The sequence below is a fragment of the Echinops telfairi genome, unplaced genomic scaffold, assembly GCF_000313985.2.
Source record: "Echinops telfairi isolate 266 unplaced genomic scaffold, ASM31398v2 ScPeMD7_8;HRSCAF=38, whole genome shotgun sequence".
Classification (NCBI taxonomy): domain Eukaryota; kingdom Metazoa; phylum Chordata; class Mammalia; order Afrosoricida; family Tenrecidae; genus Echinops; species Echinops telfairi.
The window spans coordinates 483,955-499,481 of record NW_022103905.1 but is presented as its reverse complement, the minus strand read 5'-3'; the positions used below and the strand labels follow the sequence as shown (position 1 = coordinate 499,481).

Here is a 15,527-nt window from a genome sequence, read left to right as displayed (position 1 = left end):
AAAAATGAGGAGCTGATACCAGGGGCTCAAGTAGAAAGCAAATGTTTTGAGGATGATGATGGCAACAAATGTACAAATGTGCCTGACACAATGGATGGATGTATGGATTCTGATAAGAGTTGTATGAGCCCCCAATAAAATGATTTTAAAAAATGAGGAACTGATACCAGGGGCTCAAATAGAAAGCAAATGTTTTGAGGATGATGATGGCAACAAATGAACAAATGTACTTGACACAATGGATGTAAGTATGGCTTCTGATAAGAGTTATATGAGCCCCCAATAAAATGCTTAACAATAAATAAATAAAAGTACCTATTTTATGAGGAATAAAAAAAAAGTATGGTGAGAAATGATGGAAATTTTACAGATTCCTGGAAAATGCTTTAGCCCTCAAAGGATTTTACTTTTACCTAGTGAGATAGTTTATTGTGCCAGCCTGGCCGATAAACACAAGTGGGATTAACTGAAGGGCGGAGAGATAAATGGCTCGGTGAGCCTTGCCTTTCTTGTCTCTTGCTCTCTGATCATCGGACCAGTTTGCGGCTGCCTTGCTTGTTCTGTGCCTCAATTTATAGGCTACACTACTTGTGGGACGCCTAGCCTGTGGACTGTATCGCTGTAAGTTGAGGTCCCTTTAAGACATCTCTGGAGCTGGGTACTGGCAGTTGGGACTGGTGGTTAGTTGACAGTTGGTGATCTGTCTTGTGATTGGCTGCTGTGCTGAGATAAATAGATGGAGATCTGGCAGCAGACTAGACTTGAAGGACTGCTAGTCTCTCACAACTCTCTCTCATGGGAGTGAGTTTCACTGAGCCAGCTTTATAATTTATAATGTAGTGCTTTATAATTTAACTGTTCATTTCTTGTATTATATATTTATTGGTATGTAATTTAACAGTCCATTTCTTGTTATATATTTAATTATCTTTATAAATAAATATATTAAATTATCAGCAATTTGGTTTTATCTCTCTAGAGAACCCTGTCTAACACACCTAGACACTAATTTTTACTTCTGACTCTAAGTAAAACGGCATGTCAGACTTCTGAGACTACTTTTAATTAAATGTGAGTCGGTCCAACTGTATAAATGACTAAGCATGGGAAACTAGCTATGGTATTAGATCTCTGGAGCCCTGCTGCTGACTAATTTGGGCGTGGAAATGAATTAGCTCTGATAGTCTGGCTGCTAACCTGCTTTCTTTGGGAGATGTAAGCGATCGGAATTCCTGATGAGTCAAGTGGTGGATGAAAAGAAAACAATGCATAACATACAAAATGAGTCAGATGATCCTGAAATAATGAAAACTAATTGTGCAACTCATTGTAGTTTTGAACTCAGCATGATAAAAAACAAACATAGTAGGGATTATCTAAGAAGCTTTGTTCATAAGCTTACCTTAGAGAGCTTGGCTTGCTTGTGAGGACATCAGGCACTTCATACCTGGGCTTCAGAGGAACTTCTTCATTGATTTTAAGTCTGAAAATGTCTCCTTCTAGACCATAAACTTCAGCGCGGAGGGGTATCTGGGTAAGAATATAGGAAATTAGCTTCGGCAGGTTACCCCAGTGGTAGTCAGCTCTGAAGAGCCAAGCGATAGTAATAATTGGAAAAGTGTTTAATGACGTTGCTGTTGTGAGCACCAATGAGTCAGCTGCAACACACACCAATGCCATGTATGACAGAATGAAACATGACCAGTGCTGCGCCACCTGCAAAATCATTGCTACCTGTATGCTTACTGTTGCAGCCACTTTGTCAATCCATCGTGCTGAGGTTCTCACTCTGTTTTGCTGACCCTCTACTTTACCAAGCATGATGTTCTTCCCTAGGACTAGTGCCTCTGGCCATCCTGTCCAAAGCCCGTGAAACAAAGCCTCTTTGTCCTCCCTTCTAAGGAGTGCTCTGGCTGTCCTTCTTCAAAACAGGTTTGTTTGCTCTTCAGGTAGTCTGTGACAGATTCAATATTCTTTGCCAACACCAGAATTCAAACGCATCGCCCTTCTTTGGTCCTCCTCATTCACTGTCCAGCTTTCACATGCATAAGGAACAATGACATTACAATGTCCTAGTGTACCTTAGTCCTCATGCCGCCTATTTGCCCAGTGTAATACATCCTTTGCTTTCCTGACTGCTGCTTCCATGGACAATGATTGTGGATCAAAGCAAGATGAAATTCTTGACTGTTCCAAATAATCAACTGGCAAGGATATTGTGTGCTGATAACTTTCAGCTTCATCCAAGTTGATGCCAGTTGACTTTTTCAAATCTAATTCTCCATTTATCATGATGTTCAGTGGGGAAGAGTTCTGTTTTCTTTACGTTGAAAAGGAAACCATACTTAAGGCTGTAGTTTTTTAATCTTCATCAGTAACTGCTTCAAGTCCTCTTTGCATTTGGCAAGCAAGGTTGTGGCATTAGCATATCACACACTGTTAATGAGTTTCCCTCCAATTCTGCTGCTGAATTCTTCGTATCATTCAGCTTCTGAGATAACTTGCCGAGTGTGCAGATTGAGTATGGTGAAAGGATATTGCCCTCTTAAAGCATGAACTATCCCTTTGTTCTTTTGACGCCTCTTCATCTATGTACAGGTTCTGCATGAGCACAGTTAAAGTGTTCTGGAATTCCCATTCTTCACAATGTTATGAACTTCACAGATGGAACATCTTTGCATAGTCAATAAAACAGAAGTAAACAACTGTCTAATATTCTTTGCTTTCAGCTAAGAGCCATCTGACATGAGCAATGATATCTTTCCTTCCACATTGTAAGAAATGGCATGGGGGCACTCCTCCGCTTCCTGAGGCCAACTGCCACAAGGCAAATGTCAGACCTGCCTTCTTTTTCTCCCATAGAGCAGCTGGTAGTTTCAAACTGCTGACCTTGTAGTTAGCAGCCCAACATGTAATCCACTATGCCACCTGGTCTCCCCACTTAAATGGCAGTTGGTGTGAAAACGGTAAAAGATGGGTTCTACTTCCATCATGAGTTACAGTCTTAGAAATTCACAAGGGCAGTTCGACCTTATCCTTTAGGGCACTATGAGTTGTCACTGACTGAATGGCGGTGAGTTTGGTTCTTTTTTGGGTAGGTGTTTAAGAGGGAAATTATGATGCCATCATCTCTCTGATGAGTTGACCTTCCTTTTCCTCCGGCATCTGACTCACCACTATACTGAAGAGTTAACCTAAAAGGCCTAGAGGAGTGAGCTACCAGCTCTCTCAGCTGATGATCAACACCTCCCAGGACTCGGAGAATGATCAGAAAGTTCATTAAACGTTTACAGGGGGCTGAGAGCCCCTTCCACAGTTATAACCAGCTGGTTTACTGTTACCACCAATTATGCACGGAGCGTGTAGGTAGCCACTGGGCATTCACCTGTTCTCCAAGGGTAATTAGCTTGTCCAGATATATTTCTGACTGTTTAGCCAATTCTCATATTAGCTGTCTGTTCCAGCAAAAACAGTACTCGCTAAAATGTGGCAATTGTGCTACATTTGCTCATTTGGCAGCTGTTCTGGTTTGTCGCAGTTCTACCCTGTCCTGCAGGATTGCTGTGAGTTGGAATCAACTTGGTGAGAGTGAGGGGCTGACGATAAAGGTCTAATCCCATGTAGCATTGCCAGCAATGTTTTACCCAAACTCAGAAGCTGTCATAAAGTCCCTGCTCTGATGTTGCAAGACTAGCTCTTCTTTGTTCTTCAATCTAGGTCAATTCATTGAAATGAGAAAACTGTAAATGTCGAAAAACAGGTCTAAAAAGGCTCTAAAACACTTTTCCTTTTGGAGTGTCTTCTGAAAGTTACTTTGTCAAATTTCGACTTAATTAGTTTGTCATCAAGGATAAGTACACTATACTGTGACTCTGTGTAAGAAAACTTGGACCTCTGGGGCTGCTTCCAGCTTTTCTTTTAAGCTTAGGTGTTTTGAACTGGTAAAACTTAGGTCAATATCAAGTTGAATGATACTTGGTTCTGTTTCCTGGTTGCTTATTAAACGGCAGATTCAGGAGAGAAGACAAGGAGGAAGGACTTCAAAAAATTTCAACAACACTTGCCAAGTCCAAAGTTATCACTTTAAGGATTTTACTGGTATGAGGCAGGCAGGCACTTAAGGGTGCTGAGTTTGGCAGTATTTGTCTCCTCAGTGAAATTTGAGAACTGCAGCTGTGAGCTGAACATGACCTCTTAGGCTTTGGACTCTTTCCAGACCTGAATTAAAATGCCATTATTTTGAATACGTGGCTGTATACAGATTGTGTAAAACTCTGACCACACGTGTACAATACTCTAATGTGAAATCTCCCTTGAAACACTTATCTCATCAAGAACTGAGTTATAATGAAGGCTCCTTGATTATGCAGTGAATTGGATACAAGATCCAGACAACTTTACGGATCAATGTCTGGTGTGGCACTGTCCTCATCAGGCTGACAATGCGGGTCTGGTAGGGGCCATGAAGGGTTAAATCCCTATAGGCATCTCAAATGCAAGTGACAAGGACAGCATTAAGATGGGGTTCAGCCCAGAATTTCAAGGTGATTTCTTAATACATACATACATACATACATACATACATATATATATACATATATATGCCTGAGATCAGAGAGCTGCTGCAGGTTCTGATATTTCCATTCCGCGAACATGGGACTGTTCCGGGGAGGGGGGTGGTGGTCTTCAAAGCTCTCAGTCTTGGGAGGTATGTTGCTGATATCTTGGGTGATTTGTCCTTGTTTCTAGACTCCTCAATTCTCTTCTGAGTTCAAAATCCTTTGCTGAGAGGAATCCTGTAGGTCCTCTTGGACTGTGACTTCTGATACTTTGCAGGCATCCAGATCTGCTGGGTCTAGTTTGGGCATCTGACCTGCACAGCATTATCCTCTGTATTATTATGATCCAACAAAAGGTGTATGTGGAGAAACTGGCTGCTTTTTTTTTTTTTTTTTTGAGAAACTGTTCCATAGCAGCACAAATGACTATATCATTATCAGGGTTCACCACTAACTGCACTGGTATCAAGCTGCACTGAGAATTTTCAATTTAGTCCACCATTGGCATTCAAGGTACTTCTACCTCACTTACTTCTTTTGCATATGTCCTCATGACAACATTGTTTGTGTCCTTAATATACTGTATCTCTATGAAGACAGAAAGGGGTATTCATATGCTTGCTCTAAGGTTAGATCATACCTCTCTAGGGTAAGGCACAATGGACTGGATAAAAAAGACGAGACAAGAAGGTTCCTGATATCTGGTGGCAGTCTGTGTTAGTCTGGGTAGACTAGAGAAACAAATCCATAGAAACTCATATGTGTATAAGAGAGAGTTTTATATAAAGGGTAATTGTACCTTAAGAAAGCATCCCAACCCAGTCCAGATCAAGTCCGTTAAGTCCGATATTAGCCCATATGTCAGATATCAATCTATAAGGTTCTCTGCAGACCCAAAAAGCACATGCAATGACGCCTAATGCAGGAAGATCATGGGCCAGTGTGTTGGAAGTCTTCTGAATCCACTGGCATTGTAAGCATCTCAGCGCTGGCAGGGGCCTCTACATGGCTTCTCCGGTTCTAGAGGTCTGGATGCATCAGGGTAGGTCCATGTGGCTTCTCCAGCTCAGGGGGAGTAGCGCCATGTGTCTTGTCAGTTAGAGCATCTCCAAGGAGTGAGTAGAGCGAGAGATAGCGTCTCTCTAGCCTCCAAGAAGGTATACAGGATTTCCCAGAATTCTTAGGGGAAGGCCATACCCACATAGAAGTCTCATTGGCTATGACCCAATTGACAGAGTAGACTCCACCCCTTCACTCTTACTCCTCTTAAGTCCCAAACTGACACCAGATTATATAACTACCACACAGCCCTAAAGACTTTTGGAAGGCCTTTGGTGGTCTTGCTGCCTTTTCTGGAACATTTGCTTTGGTGACCCTCAGTCAACCCTCAGTAGAGGGGTTGACCCTCAGTAAAGGAGTCTAGTTGGAAATCAGGCTGTAGTCAATATGCAATATGTGCACTGTTCACATAACTATGTCCTTAGGATATTGAAAGTTGGGGTTAGGGAATGGGGATCCATAACACAGAATGATTGATATAATTTTAGACATTATTATTTTTTTGGCAAGAAAGCTACAGTAGAGGATACCTATCTATCAGATAGTTAAAATGTCTAAAACTTCGTAAAGAAGGGTACCTTCCGTATATTGAAATTGCTCTCTATGCTTGGCAATGAAGTTGGTACCTCTTGCTAAATTAAAAACCTACAAATAGAATAGAGAACCTGTAATGTGGAACTGTTGTTTTTGTATGTTAGGGCTAAGAGTTTTTGTTCCATTCCCTCAGTACAGAGGTACAGGGCAAAAGCAATGGCAGTAGTAATCACAAGGAGATAGCTCACAGCTTGGCAGTGAAAGTGAGGATTTCTTTTCATCCGCTTCCCAGAAGTGAGATCTAGTAGAGTTGGTGGCGGTGCTATCCATCCACGCTGTCAGAAGACCCAGATGGCATGGATTTAACTATGTCTTTCAGCTGCCTGAATTACCAGTGGGGTCAGATTGGTTGGCAAAGCCTTAAAAGTGGGGATGTTTTAGAAGCTGAGGGAGGATTCAGATGTAGGGTCAAGTACTTATGCAGTCACATTTCCTCGTCCAGCCCACAGCCCTTCCTCTCCGATTGGCCCATCAGTATGGCACAAATGATAAAGTGTGATGACCTGACTGACGAGAAATAGCACGCAATCTTTTCATTATGAATTAATTATAGTGACCTGCAATGGTACTTAGTGGCATAGTGTTAAGTGTTGGGATGCTAACTCCAAGGCCAGCAGTTAAAAACCACCAGCTGCAGCTGCCATCTAGCTCAGAAGCAACAAAGCCCACATGGAAGAACATATCAGCCTGTGTGATCACAAGGTGTCGAAGGGATCACTGAAGAAAAATGGGTGCACAAGCAAATGTGGCGAAGAAAGCTGATGGTGCCTGGCTATCAAAAAGTATAGCATCTGGGGTCTTAAAGGCTTGAAGGTAATCAAGTGGCCATCAAGCTCAGAAGCAACAAAGACCACATGGAAGAAGCACACCAGCCTGTGCAATCACGAGGTGTCGAAGGGATCAGGTATCTGGCATCATCAAACAAAAAAATCTTACCATAGTGAATGATGGGGGGAGTGCGGAGTGGAGACCCAAAGCCCATTAGTAGGCCACTGGAGATGCCCTTGCAGAGGGGTCTCTGGGCGGGGGGGGGGGGGAGGAGGGGAGACGAGCCAGTCAGGGTGCAATGTAGCAACGATGAAAAATACAACTTTCCTCTAGTTCCTAAATGTTTCCTCTCCTCTCCCACTATCATGACACGAATTCTACCTTGCAAGTCTGGCTAGACCAGAGGATGAACACTGGTACAGATGGGAGCTGGAAATCCAGGGAATCCAGGGCGGATGATCCCTATGGGACCAGTGGTGTGAGTGGCGATACTGGGAGGGTAGAGAGAGAGTAGGTCGGAAAGAGGGAACCGATTACAGGAAACTATATGTGAGCTTCTCCCTGGGGGACGGACAACCGAGGAATGGGTGGAAGGAACAGAGCAAGATATGACAAAATAACAATTTATAAATTATCAAGGGCACATGGGGGAGGGGGGACGGGGAGGGAGGGAAAAAATGAGGACCTGGTGCTGGGGGCTTGAGTGGAGAGGAAATGTTTTGAGAATGATGAGGGCAATGAATGTACAAATGTGCTTTACACAATTGATGTATGTGTGGATTGTGATGAGAGTTGTATGAGCCCCTAATAAAATGATTAAAAAAAAAACACCTAAAAAAAAAAGAGTGAATTAAAAAAAAAATCACCAGCTGCCCTGTGGAGAGAAAGATGAGGCTTTCTACTCTCCTAAAGATTTACTGCCTCAGAAACCCACAGGGGCAGTTCTACTCTGTCCTATAGGGCCTCTGTGAGTGAGAATGGACTTGACGGCAGTGCATTTCTTTTTGTATAGAGATTTTTTCTGGTAAAGAAGCTCAGAGGATGAAACATTTGTGACAGTGAGCTGCAGAATATCTTGTTTGTCTACCTCATGTTTGCTCTCTATCCTGTACATTTTCAACTGTACAGTAACAGTATAAGAAAGAGAACAGGTGTCCATCTGATGGCGTCTGATAAATGTAGGAGAACAGTCAGGCTATTAGCTGCGTGACTTGGGCAAAAGACTTCATAAATTTAATTTTCCTCATCTGAAAACTGCAGCTAATACAATGTAGATCATGGGTATATTGTGAAGGCCAATGAAAAGGAAATAACATTTGCACAGCATCTAGGAAAAGCAATCTCTTCTACAGGCAATCTCTATGTTGATGTTCATATTATTGTTAAATCAGAGTACATATAAAAAGTATAATGTTTGCTTCCTAACAATGTTTATTTCTGAGTATACATAGTTTCAGTTAATCTTAATCATGGTGGGAATTTACTTCACTCAACCCAAATTAAAACAGGAACAGTTAGTTATCTATAGAAGATGTTCCATCTCACCTTAGTTGCTTCATTGATGATTTGGAAGTTGGTGCTGTCTTCGCCTGTTGTGACTGAGTCTAGTAATGCCCGATAGGTGGACCTCTTGGAGAGTTGTTGCTTTTGACGCCTACAGATAAGGAGTGACCATCAGCATCCAATAAACCATATTGCCATGTGGACGTCGGATTAAAATGGACTGTGATGATGAACTGGGCAAAGAAATTGTTGTTGTTGTTCTCAGCTGCTGTGCAGTTGCCCTCAACTCAGGGAGACGCTATGCACAGTAGTGTTTGACTGCTGTGATTCCCAAGGCTTTCATCGGTTGATTGTTTTAGGGGAAGTGTATTACCAGGCCTTTCATTTTAGTCTGTCTTTGCCTAGAAATGCTAGACTACCACAGTAATTTGGAAAACTCCACTAATAGACAAGATGTACCTAGGTTTGAGGTACAGTGGCTGCGAATTAAACCCTGGTCTCCTACATGGAAGGTAAGAATTCTACCACAGAACCACCCTGTCCCCCCTTCAGATGTCATGCATTCACTACCATCAAATTGTTTCTGACTTATGGCAACCTCACAGGACAGAGTAGAAGAGCCCTCGTTGGTTTCCTAGACTGTAAATCCTTATGGGAATAGAAAGCCTTATCTTTCTCCTATGGAGCAGTTGCTGGTTTCAATCTGCTGATCTTGTGGTTACCAGGATTCCTTTCAGATATTACTGGTATTTGAGTAAAGTATTAAAGTAAAGTATTAATATGAGTACTTTTATTTTTAGAGTGCTAATAAAATTAATAGTATTAAAGAAGTACTAATTAAATAATTCAGCACAACACTGCTCAAGTATGACATCTATTTTATTGAGACGGTGGGGCCAGTTTCATAGATGATGTTTATATGCTTGTTAACATCTTTTCCTTTTTCTAGGAAATGAACACTAATAGAAAATAATATATTCTAGTGGAAATCTAATATAATGTAGTCATTTAACAAGGTGACCAGGCAAGCATTCACTATAGAATTCCCAACCTGTGAGAAATTAAGACATGATTTTCTTATTCTGGAGCAAAGTGAATAAATTAGAAACTTATATTGCATAACATAACAAAATTTTGATGACTTTGATTTCCATATAACAATTACTTATTTTTTTTTAATAAAGATTTTAAAGAAATACTGATTATGGGGCTCCAGAGGACCTAGAAATCATTCAGTGGTGGTAAGCGTGCAAAATAGGGCAATCCCTATAGAGGAAAACCTGCTAGCATTTCAGAGAATTTCAAATGCTGACTCTTTGATTCAGTCCTCCTGCTCCTAGAAATCTAGCCTATAGATATACCTGCATATATAGGAAATAACATTGTGTAGATCTTTGTTATAGCAATGCAAAGACTGGAAACAACCCAACGGTCTAGCCGTAGGGACTGAGTACATCACAGTACACCTACCTAATGGAATACTATACAACTGTAAAAAGGGAGGATGATCTTCTTGTGCTCTTCTGTTGCGAACATCGACACGTTATATAGAAGAAAACAATACCCACAACAGTGTATGTAAAAACTACTTGATGTAAAAAAGTGGGAGATATAAGAATATTTATAAAATAAACACTGTAAGAATAAATAAGAAATTAATAAATCTGGTTACTTACAGAGATAAGATAGGGAGTGGGATGGAATGGATGGAATGGAATGAGAGTGGAAATAACTTTTCACTGTACAGTATCTTTTCACATGCTTTGATTTTTGAACCATGTAAAAGTTTTACTTATTAACAAAAAAATTTTTTTTTAACTTTTTGGCTTTGAAATACCTTTTTTTGAAAAAACAACATAGAAATATATAAAGTTAAAATAAAAGTCCCACTTCTAATGAATGCCTTAATCTTAAATTTCCTACTTTACCCTTTCCAAAGAAAGCCTATTAGTTCTCAAAAATTTAATAAGCATCAATTTTTAAATACTGTCAGAAATGTTTGATCTGGGTAAAATATTTTCTTACCTGTAAAATGCAATCTTATTGCAGTCTTTGAAAATATTTTTATCCACAGCTTCATCTTCAACACTAAATAAAAAAGATATTTTGAGACATCTATCATTTTTGTACTTTTTTAAAAGAAAAGGTACATGAACTTGGAAAATGTTTTACAGTATAAAATCATGGAGCGTCCATAAGATAACACCATAGCATGTCTCTTGCATCCTTTTGTAAATCATCCGAGGTAAACAACAAAATATTATATTCTGAGATTGCTCTGAAAGCAATGAAAAAGGAGCACTGCCTATATCTCATGAATTGGGTGCAAAAAATTACAACTTGTAAGGTGTCATGCTGACAAATACTACAAGTCTGTTTAAAATAGAAAACAACGGGTTTATTATGGCAAACGGCTGGGAAAGTTTTGGCAAACTGCTCTAAGGAGCCAGAACTACCCCAAGCCAAAAACCAAACCCAATGCCATCAAGTTGATTCAAATCATAGCAACCCTGTAAGGCAGGATAGAACGACTAGCGTGGGGTTTACAAGGCTGTACTTCTTTATGGAAGCAGACGGCCACATCTTTCTCTTGAAGAGAGGATTCGCAAGGCAGAACTTTTGCTTAGCAGCCAAGTACTTAAAACCACTGCAGCACAGAGAAAGCGCCATAAACCACAGGTGGAGCTGAAGTCAATTTACCAAGTGGGTAGCAGATGGATCAAAAACCTTATGGGGATTGGGTCCACTGGGGTTTAGGTGGAACAAGATTATGAAGTGTAAAAAGTATGGTAAAGGAGCCAGAAAGAAAACATTTTTTGAAGAAGAGTGAACAGGCATTTTCTGAGAATCGGCTGACCACCAAATAAATGCTTTCTGGCACATTAGCCTGGTTTCTCTGGTTAGTAGTGAAGCTAGAAGTGATCTACGGAGAAATAATGGAACTGGATGTGCATAATGTTGGTGGACTTACCAAATTCAATGATATATGAATACAGACTTTGCTATGATGACTAGTGAAAATGCTAAGAATTCTTATGCCTCGAGAGGAGGAAAGGGGGTTTTTGAGGCAGAAAAGCTATGAACATGTCTCTTAACATTTGTTTACTCTAATTCAAGTACATCTCTTAGGCTTAACCAGTCTTTTCTTTTTAGCCTCTGTGAGGAATGTAAGGAAAAACGTATTTTTCTGTGGAATTACTCAAAGTAGATCTCAAACAAAGATGGTGACTTTTTTTTACAGAGATGAGAGGGTGCACTAAACGACAGCATAGTAAGAAAACAGAGTCATTTAGGACAAAGGGAGATTTGGCCTATACTTTAGCGGGAAGTTTCAGTCACAGCCAGAGCCCTCCTTTTGAAAGTTCAATGTCAATGGAAAGAATAATGACTAAAAGCTTTGGCTTCAATAGTGGAATGAAATTAAATTTTAGAGTAGCAAATCACCACTGCCCACTGCAACATCAAACATTGCCCCCACCCCCAGTTATTTATTTTAAAAGTTTTTTTTTTAGAATATTCTTATTGAATTCTGGGCTTTGAGGGAGATATAATGAGTTATGTCTAAAAATAAAAAACCTGGCCAACAATCACAATAACCTAAACAAAAGCCCCCTGGTGAGTTGCCTTTAGGAGAAGTGCTTCCCGGGGTTCCCAAGGCTGTCATCTCCATGGAAGCAGACAGCCTCATCTTGCTCCTGCAGAGCAGCTGGTAGGTTCAATCAGCCAACCTTTTGGTTAGCAGCCTGGTGTTTATGCTAAGAGGGCTCCTTTAACAATCACAACAGAACCTGACAAACGCTATTAAGAGAGGTATGTGCAAGTTGCTAGAACAATAGGAACAGATATTGGTGGGAAATCTTTTGCCTTTTAAAATGATGCCAACAATATAGGAGACAAGGTTTCTGAAAACCCAATTTCTAGAAGAGCGGCTTCTGGATTAGACGTGAATAAGATGTATGTATACTGCAACTTGAGTTTATGTATTTACATGATCCTTCATCTCACTTAACATCTATATACGCAACTTAAAGGGGAACATTAAATTGGCTTGCATACAGAGCTGGCTGAAGCCAGCGGAACCCAGCATGTCTATGACTATGTCATAAGCAGTTTTGATTGAACCCAAATCTCAAAATACGGTAACAAAACTTAACACTTGGCTACATCAGAACATTGTCTGTCGTAGGAATAATCAAGACTTTCATTGGACTTGGCCACTGCTGTTTTTAATCAAGTGTGCAAGTTGAAGAAACGTGTGAGCTTGTGTTTCTAGGTTTGAAGAAAAGTCTAACAAGCTTGAAATTTATGTGTTTTGAATTCTGATCACAATACTTCTACCACTCCAGGGTGGGTTACTTGGTGGATTGTAACAAGGTTGGTGGTTCAAACTTGTAAGCTCCCCAGGTAAAGAGACTGCTTCTGTAAAGTTTACTGTAGTCTCAGAAACCTATGCAGCATAGATTCTCAACAATTTAGAGTACTGACCCCTTTTCAGGAAAAAAATTAGTCAGCGCTCCCTGGTAACCCAAAACTTTGGTATCATAGACTATAATCCAGGATAAGGAGTAGGTATATGCTTTCCAGGGCCTCACAGGGGGTGGGATCACCATTTGACTACCCTGTTTCCCTGAAAATAAGACAATGTCTTGTATTAATTTTTGCTCCCAAAGATGCACTAGGTCTTATTTTCAGGGGATGTCTTATTTTTCCATGAAGAAGACTATGGTACACATTTATTTATTGTTTTATTAAAAGAGACCTTGCACTTCCTGTCTGCTCCAGCTGCGCTGCAGCCAACAGTGAGTGAGCTGCGTGGCAATACCCGGTGCAACGGTCCAGAGTCCAGAGTTACAGTAGCCTGGGGGGGGGGCTTATTTTTGGGGAGGTCTTATTTCGGGGGGATGCCTTATATTTCAGCGAGAGGCAAAACTGTAAGTAGGTCTTATTTTCGGGGGTGTCTTACTTTCAGGGAAACGGCAGTGAGTTTGGTTTTATGGTTTATGAGTCAGTTTGACTCCTAAGAGTCTACTCACTCTCTGGGGAACTTCATTACAAAAGATAAAAGAGTAAGTGTGCACACACAAAACATGCAGAGACACAGAATCAATACAAAGACAATATTGCTACCAGGAACTATTCTCCTGCCTTTGCGGGCTCTGAAGCCAGGCCCTATAGGCGCACAGGGTCTGTCTGTACCTGATTTCCTTTTTCTCCTCTGTGTCCATGGCGGCTCCTCACTAGCTCCGGAACTGGCTCTCTGTTCTCTGGTCAAAGGAATCGCTTTTAGGCGTCTAATGATAACCAATACTCCACCACCGGCGGTTCCTGGGAATGGAATCTCCCTCCGTATCCTTAGGTAGAAAACCCTGCCTCTTAGACTCCTGAGGTCCGAGCTGGAGTTTGAACAGGGCAAGGTCTTAGGGGTTTTGTGCAGTGGAAGTGGAAACGCGCTTTCGTGATGTCGTTTCAGAACCCAAACTGTCATTCCGGTGCAGGGAGCGGAAAAAACCGAGCGCGTGAGAACCAGGGCTCACCCAAGAGGCCTCCCAGGTCACGTCCTGGGCGGCAACCCCAAAGACCAAGAGCATAAATGCCCTCCCTGTTTTTAATTTCGAGTAGGGGAGTGCCGACCGGGTGGAGGCTGATGTTCTCGGGCTACCCTGTGCCATCACACCTTTCCAAGCCGGAAGGGGCCTTTAGAATTCATTTGAAAAAACCGCACCAGGGCAGCAATCGATTTTACTTCAGCCCTGCCAATGTTCAGCCTGTGCTGAAACACTCCCAAAAGTGAGTTCCAGGTCTAGGGATGAGGCGAGCGGAAGGTAAAAACAAACGCCCCAACTAAACGCCGCACCGGGTGCCTGCCCGGCCCCCAAGTCCTTTGAGGGCCGTGACAGATAAGACCTGGGCGAGGCCAGGACGGCTCAGCACCCTGACCGACCAGCCAAGGTGACCACCAAACTACAGCGAAGTGACGACAATCCGAGGGAGGAGCCCCGGGGTCACCAAACAAACAAGCCCCGCGAGGCTGGGAGAGCCCGGATGGTCCCGCCCCCAAGGCAGAGCCGGAAGAGGGAGGGGCAGACCGGAAGAAGGTGAAATGCTTGCGGTAGATGGGGCTTGTGAAGATGGCGGCGGCTGCGTGGCTGCAGGTGGTGCCTGTCATTTTTCTTCTTCTGGGGCCCCCTCCATCCCCACGGTCCTTTTTCGGGGCAGGACCGGCACCCGTGGCTGCTGCCGACCGATCGAAGTGGCACGTTCCGATGCCGTCGGTGAGTGTTCACCTCAACAGTGAGCGAGCCCAGAGGAGCAAGGGGGTGGGGCTACGGTGGCCCTGGGAGTCCATGAAGGTTTTGCAAACGTCCGCTTTCCGAAGCGACGGCTTGCCGGGAGCGTCTCTGTCGCCGGTCAGCGGAGACCCACCTGCCACCTCCCAGGAGCGGACCGCAGCGCGTGTCTCGGGATAGAATAACTAGAATGTCAGGGCCACTTCAGTAGTGTAGGAGTGACGGGTCAGTTTCTTATCGGGAAAGTAACTGCCTGACTTTGGACACATAAACTTGATGGGTAGTCAAAGCGTGGTTTCTCTATTAGCTGGTTTCACAGAATCCTGTGTGTCTGGGTTGGCTAAGAGGCATCTTCGGTTTGTTTCTGGTACCAAGTTGTTTGAGTTCATTGACACTTTGAAATAGTTATTCTGGGCTTGCCTATGTAATTTGGCTACCCTTTACATGTATTTAACACAGGAGCCGCTAAAATGGAAGAAAGCATTCTAAAACTTAGTGTAGTAAGGCAAAGTCATTCTTTTTGGACAATTTACTAGCCAGGTTAATTCTGTCTCTGCCCTCCTTTTAGCACTTTATTCATATAAGAGGTGTAGTTAGCCCTGTGAGCAGCCCAGAAGTGATGCAGACAGGAGATGCTGAAAAGCTTTAGTTCTGTAGAGCATGTTAGCCGTTTTGTTTCATTGTGCTCTGCGTATGAATGGAGGCATTCCGATCGTATTTGCACATTTATATGGGAAACTATAGGTTTTGTTCACTG

General features: G+C 42.2%; 2 protein-coding genes across 3 annotated transcripts in view; one reads left to right on the top strand and one right to left on the bottom strand.

Moving 5' to 3' along the window:
* GANC (glucosidase alpha, neutral C) overlaps positions 1-14,476 on the bottom strand; it is a 74,340-nt gene extending 59,864 nt beyond the window's left edge. Inside the window, exons 1-4 of the mRNA XM_045286501.1 lie at positions 13,680-14,476; positions 10,509-10,571; positions 8,526-8,634; positions 1,403-1,530 (exon numbers count right to left, since the gene is read on the bottom strand). Of these exons, the coding sequence (XP_045142436.1) occupies positions 1,403-1,530; positions 8,526-8,634; positions 10,509-10,571; positions 13,680-13,708 (329 nt within the window). The 5' untranslated portion in view covers positions 13,709-14,476. The remainder of the gene's footprint in view (positions 1-1,402; positions 1,531-8,525; positions 8,635-10,508; positions 10,572-13,679) is intronic.
* A 100-nt stretch (positions 14,477-14,576) lies between these two features.
* TMEM87A (transmembrane protein 87A) overlaps positions 14,577-15,527 on the top strand; it is a 47,501-nt gene continuing 46,550 nt past the window's right edge. Inside the window, exon 1 of one of the 2 annotated variants that reach the window (XM_045286500.1) lies at positions 14,577-14,755. In XM_045286500.1, the coding sequence (XP_045142435.1) occupies positions 14,597-14,755 (159 nt within the window). In that variant the 5' untranslated portion in view covers positions 14,577-14,596. The remainder of the gene's footprint in view (positions 14,756-15,527) is intronic. The other variant, XM_004709371.2, reaches the window with a different exon arrangement.